Source organism: Carlito syrichta, unplaced genomic scaffold, assembly GCF_000164805.1.
Source record: "Carlito syrichta isolate Samal-C Ts95f unplaced genomic scaffold, Tarsius_syrichta-2.0.1 Scaffold303113, whole genome shotgun sequence".
Taxonomy (NCBI): Eukaryota; Metazoa; Chordata; class Mammalia; order Primates; family Tarsiidae; genus Carlito; species Carlito syrichta.
Window position 1 is genome coordinate 457,450 of NW_007247209.1, and position 6,259 is coordinate 463,708.

Genomic DNA, 6,259 nt, shown 5'->3' on the forward strand with positions numbered 1-6,259 from the left:
TGTCACCCAGACTGGAGTGCAGTGGCCGCTCCCTGCCACTGCAGCCTCGACCTGCTGGACTCCGGTGATCCTGCCGCCTCAGCCTTCCAAGTAGCTGGAACTACAGTCGCGCGCTACCACACCTGGCTAATTTTTTATTTATTGTAGAGATGAGGTCTCACCAAGTTGCCCACGCGGGTCTCGAACCTGGGGCTCAGGCAATCCACTCACTTCAGCTTCCCAAAGCGCGGGATTACAGACTGAGCCACCGAGCCCGGCTAGGGCGGTATATTTAAGTGAAAGGGACACTGAATTGAAAGGGGCGCACTCAGTAGTGCTTCACGTTAAAACAGTTCTAGTAAATGATGCGCACCCCTGCTCTGGCCTCAGCACAGAGTCATCCTCCGACAGCTGGACTCAGCTCTGCGCCTCCCTCTGCAACCTCCAGCTCAGGCTGCCCCAGCCCGGGCCAGGTGGTGACTATGAGAGCCAGGCCCGCTCCGCTCCGTGCTGCCCCATACACTAGCCTTCCTGCCCTCCCACGGGACCCTGTGGTTCTGGTCTCCTGGCTTTCTCTGGGCTCCTTGACCCCCAGGCATGAGTGCTGGTCCCTGAGCACCAGCCATACTGAGTGACCGAGCCACCTCCCCTCCCAGCCCCTGACTCTTGGCAGACACCGGCTGAACCAGGGCAGGGCAGGGCCCAGGCCAGCTCCATCGTCCTTGAGTCCAGCACAGTGAATGCCTCCTTGGGTGCTTGCTGAAGTGCTGAGGTCTGCCCCATATTGGCTTCTGGGTACACCCTCCCCAGCCCTGCTCACACCTGGATGGAGACGTGTGCCAGTGGCGGTGCGTACCCCTACCTTTCAGCAGCAGCTGGAACTCCTTCAGTAGAGCCTCAGGTGGGATGATGGGGCCCGGGGGGCCCTGGGGACCAGGAGGCCCAGGGGGCCCTGGCAAGCCGAACTGAAAGGGAACTTTGGCAGTGAGGACATCTGAGGAGGCAGGCTGGACACCATGGCATCGCCCCGGGTGAGCATGAGGACTGGCTTATGTGGGAGGTGGGGGACTGGCAGGGGTGATGACACCCTGGGGCGGAGCCTGGGCAGGAAAGGGCTCTGAGTGAGGAAGCAGATGGCTGCAGCCCACCCCTGTGCCTGGGTCTCCTGGAGGGAGAGAGACTCCAGGCTGCTTTTGGGGAGCTTTGCCTCTGTGGCACTGGGCAGGAGTCAGCTGACATCAGAAAGTCCCAGCTGAGTTAGGTTATGACCCAAGACAGGAGGAAGTCAGGCCCCTGCAGGGAGTCTCCAGTGGAGGGGGGGCAAGGCCGTGGTGACAGCCCAGCCATCCCAAAGGTTTCATGGGCTTGGAGTTGGCATTCCATCATGGGTCAGATCTGAAATGGGGTGATGCTAGCCCTCTGGTGGACAGAGAAGCCTGTCACCCAGATGGGCCCAAAGCAGGAGTCAGTCATCAGAATGAAGTGCTAATCCCTGCTCAGGCCAGGCCCAAGGCTGAGTGAGAGTGAGTGCCCAGCAACTGCCAGGGCCCTTGTGTCCCCACCCTTTGGGAACCAGACTGTTTTGTCACTGTGGCCAGTCTGCAGGCCCCTCCAGCCTGTGCCACAGATGGCTGGGCAAGGCACTCTTACCACCAGACTGGACCAGCCCAGCTTTCCTCACTGGACACAGAGGGAGGAGAAACGAGGAGTTGTCAGGTTGTCTGGCATTCTAGGGGTGTGGGGTAAATGGTTGGGACTGGGCTCCTAACTTGAGGTCCTCCAGCCCTGACTTGGTGCTTTCTCTGTGTTTTCCGTTCCCTGGCCGAGGCATGAGGACACGTGACTAGTGGGAGCAAGCGAGGAGTGAGGTAGTGGAGGCCTTGCAGGTGGAGTTCCCTACACTCACAAGGACGGGGACGCCCTGCTCACCTGCAGTTTCTTGGCCTTGCCCTTGCTCCTCCTCTTGCCATTGACACCCTTGTCACTCTGCCGGATGAAAAACATCCAGGCTTCCCGGGCTGTCTGGGCGTCGATGCTGCGTGCATACTCAGCCGTGGGCTCCTGGAACACAGCCAGCCCAGCAGGTGGGTTTGCCTCACCCAGTGAGAGCAGTGGGATGCTTTGCAGGATGTGACCATGTGCAGGACTGGCCTTCGGCTGGTCCTTGTCACCAGTGGGACCCTCAAAAGCAGCACAGTCTCCTTTCTCCCCTCTCCTCCTGGCCCACGGAGGACAACTCCTAGGAAACAGGCCACACCTTGACCTGCGTTTTGCACTCATGGAAGAAGTGAACCCAGAATGCAGGTGAAGGAAGATGGGTGCAGAGCTCAGCAGCAGGTCTGAATCCTGGCCCCACTGGGCTGCTAGTCCTCATCCAGCTTCCTTCCTCAAGATGAGCTGGAGTGATTACTCTGTCCTCCAGAGTCACCAGGAGGATCTGACCACCACAGCACTCATAGGTGCTCAGGAAAAGGCAACTGTGATTATCTGGATCCCAACTACCAACCCACCCTCCTGTCTACCTCCCATGGTCAGAAGTTCTAAGCAGGCAAATTGAGCCCTCAGGGTACAGTTCACAGGGAGGAAGGTAGGGGGCCTGATGAGATGTTATGACTCAAGCTTCTGTGTGAGACGTTTACTTTCTCAGCACGTCTGAGACACTGGGCCAAGCAAAGACAGTGATGCTTCCAGAAATACCCATTCCAGAAATATTCATTCCAATATCCAGAAATATTTCATGCATGTTGCATTCTGACCGGTTCTGACACTGAGCAAAGTTCTAAGAGGAAGGCTTTAGGAAGAGGCCCTTGGCCTGTTGGGCAGTGGGCCCTGGCAGTCGGGGCTCCAGGCAAGGCTGCCAACTGGGAAGGAAACTGGCCCAAGTGGGCTTAGATGAGGTCATGGGCACTGACACTGGTGGTTGATGGAAGGACTCTGGGACTTTAGAGCTGGCCAGGCCCTTTTATCAGCCAAACGGCTGCCACGTGGTTTCCCTGCTGTTCTGCAAGGACCCAGGGAGCTGGCTGACAAATGCACAGGTTAGGACACCATGGTGAGAATATGGAGGTGACAGTGCTGGAGAAGCCTTGAGGCTGGATGGAGAAAGGCCTCAGGGTGTGAAGGGCCCTCATCCTCACCCTGTGCCACCTGCAAGCTGCTGTCCAAGGACACCAGGATCCTGGCAGCCTTATGGTGCCCTTGGTGGAAACATACAAGAGGATTCGGCACTCAGGCCAGGTTGGAGTCCCCTCCCGGCTGGACCTGGGGCCTGTGGATAGACTCGGACCCAGTTTGGTTTAGGGGTAGAGCTGAAATAGGAGGAGCCGTGTCAGTCTGGGGTCCCAGGACATGGATATGCAGTAATGTGGGTGCGTCTTGGGCAGTGGCCCTGGCTCCAGCCATGAGAGTTCTCTCAGAAAGGAGCCTTGGAGCCCAGAAGCAAGGGGGTAGGGCTCTAGTGCCACCCTGGCTCCTCCAGAGAGGGTTCAAAGCCAAAACCCCACCTGGAAGCACCCGAGCCCCCTCTCTGCTTCCTGCTGCTGGTTCCCTGACATCTGGCTGCCTTGCCCGCCTGGGTGGTTTGGTGCCTGCTGAGGGGTAAGGAGGCTGCCTTTAGTCCATGGACAGTGGCTAAGGATGGCGAGGCTTGGATGGAGGACGCTGGGGGTCCCCTAAGATTAGCTGCCACCTCCGTCCCTCTCTAAAGAATGCATTCTTGGTTCTCCCTAGTCTGAGGTCCGAGAGGAGCTCTTCCCTTTGTACTGCTCAAGAGAACCTTCAGAATAAATGAACCCCAGAGAGCTTCCCTGAGGCACTCTCACCTCCCAGAGCCCCACCACACCACACTGAGGCTCCTCTGAAGTGCCAACAAACCCTCCTCTCCCCAGACCCATGGCCACACCCTTCCCAGCCTACCCACCCTCTGCTCAGCAGCTCAGGCTCCAAGACCCAGGGAGTCTTGAAGAAAGGGGCAGGGCAGAGCTGAAAGTCAGCCCTAGGCCGCCAGAAATCACTTGAGAAAAAGCCACAGTCGTTCCTGGCCCTGAACACCTCCCGTTTCCAAGCCCACAGGGAAACACTTTTTCAGAGGGAACTGCATCAACTAGATGGGTGATCGGTAATTTGCCTGCACTTTTCCCATACGCTCTTTCCAAGTTCATCAAATCAAGTTATCTACATTTTGTTTTCCAACTTCCTTCTTTCCCTCAAAGAAGGTGGCGTTTTTGCAGGCAGAGAAGACTTCTGCTTTAAGCCGAAGAACTACCCCAAAAGCCAAGGTCAAAGCTGTCCTTAGCAGTAACCCGCAGTGCAGAGGGCGACGTCTACACGATCCTATCTGGGCGTTTCATCTGCACTTTAGGGTGCATCTGCACTTCGGGTGGAGGAGACAGGTCAACCCAGGTCCCGCAGGCGCTGCGCTTCCCACTGCCCCGAGAGCAGATCCCGGACTGCAGAGGGTGCGGGGCTCCGGTGGGTCCCAGGGGCGGGCCCGGGCTCTTACCGGCAGGTGGGCGGTCGGCCCCGCGCGGCCCTCCCCGGGGCCCGCGGGCAGCTCCTCCTCGGGCCACGGCTCCTCGCGAGGGTGGCTCCCCGTGGGCGCACTGGGCTCCCGGGAACCCAGACCCGCGGCTGCGGCCAGCAGGCCCGCGTAGACAAGCAGCAGGAGAGCTCCGTCGGGGCAGCGGGGCGGGGCCATGCGGGCGACTGGTCCCTCGCGGACCTGAGCGGGGCGGCTCGGGATTCCCCGGATCCGCGCCTTATAACGCGCTTGAATCCCCCGCCTCGCCGGGGAGGCCGCGCCTCACCTCCGGCGCCTCCTCCCGGCTCCCGCGCGCGCTGCAGCAAATGGGGTGCGGAAGGGAGGGGCGCAGGGAGGGAGGAGAAGTGCTGGGAAAAGACCGGCGCAAGAGGTACTTGCTCCCCCTACCCGATCGCCTCCTCCTTTCGACCGTGTTCCTCTCCAACTCTTCCCGGGATCCCTCCCCACGCGCTGTCCTGCGCTTCCGCTTCTTGGGGAGCAGGACGCCCCTTCTCTCGGCCTTCTCCATCCCTTTTTCTCCTTGGGGAGACAGGGCGCCTCCTCCTCGCCACTGCTCCCGGCATCCCTTCTCTCTATGTCACTCATGTACTCTGCCGGGACCGAGGCGCCCCCTCCCCATTCTCCTGGCCACGCCCTAGGAAACCCGGATAGAGCAGCCGACATGGGGAAACCCTCAGGCGCAGAAACCCCTCTTTTGCGCTCCTTTCCCGGGTGGGAACCTCTCCCTACTGGCCACCTCCTCATGGCTGGGGCTCCCTAAACGCTGGAATGCACTGCTTTTTCCCACCCGGGGCCTACCTGCAGGGACCGAGGAGGCGCACAGAGCCCTCCTTGAGAAGCCCTCTCACTCCCCACCCTTGGGCTGCTTTGTTATATTACATACCCTTTTGGCTGTGTGTCCCTCGACTGGAAGATAAACCTGTGAGGGTCAAACACCTGGTTCTCTTGTCTCAGCACCTAAGGTACCTGCACCTGATGGGTACAGTGTGTTTTGTTAAAGAGGAAAGAAGGCATCCTGCAAATGCACCTTCCCTCTCACACTGAGGGCTACTGTCTTCCACGCTGTCTCATTCACAGAGTGGCGCTGGGCCTGAAAAGAAATACCAGAACCAGGCGGGTGATGCCCTTTCCTCAGCAAAGGTTAATTCTCTAGACCCCAACTTGATCTTCTACATTTTCTGGCTGCTTGTGCAGTATTCCATCTGGCTGGTTTGGTGCCAGGCACATGGGGCAAACAGGAAATACTTCATAATTTAGAAAAAGCATGGCATTAGATGTTAATTATCCCCCACAATTCCACCTCTTTTCCTGTACATACAGGGATGATATAGAGGTGTTTAAAGAAAAAATACCCTGTGCATCATGAGATTTATCCCCTCACCAGTCAGTGAGTCCCTATACTTACTCTATGAAGGTGTCTTTCATTTTGTTTTGTTTTTGAGTTGAAGCCTCACTCTGTGGCTCAGGCTGGAGTGCAGTGGCACGCTCTTGGCCACCGCAGCCTCGATTTGCTGAGCTCAGGTGATCCCTCCTCCTCAGCCTTTCAAGTAGGTGGAACTACCGGCATTCACTGCCATGCCCAGCTAATTTTTTTTATTTATTGTAGAGATGAGGTCTCACCTGCCCAGGCAGGTCTCGAGCCTGTGGGCTTAGGCAATCCTTTCCCCTCAGCTTCCCAAAGTATTTTTTGAGTTGGAGTCTCACTCTGTCACCCAGACTGGAGTGCAGTGGCTGCTCCTG

At 58.1% G+C, this 6,259-nt stretch overlaps 1 protein-coding gene across 1 annotated transcript in view; it reads right to left on the minus strand.

The window, feature by feature from the left end:
• ERFE (erythroferrone) overlaps positions 1-4,675 on the minus strand; it is an 8,053-nt gene extending 3,378 nt beyond the window's left edge. The window contains exons 1-3 of the mRNA XM_008057734.2: positions 4,481-4,675; positions 1,909-2,040; positions 842-944 (exon numbers count right to left, since the gene is read on the minus strand). Of these exons, the coding sequence (XP_008055925.1) occupies positions 842-944; positions 1,909-2,040; positions 4,481-4,675 (430 nt within the window). The remainder of the gene's footprint in view (positions 1-841; positions 945-1,908; positions 2,041-4,480) is intronic.
• Positions 4,676-6,259: the final 1,584 nt, after the last annotated feature.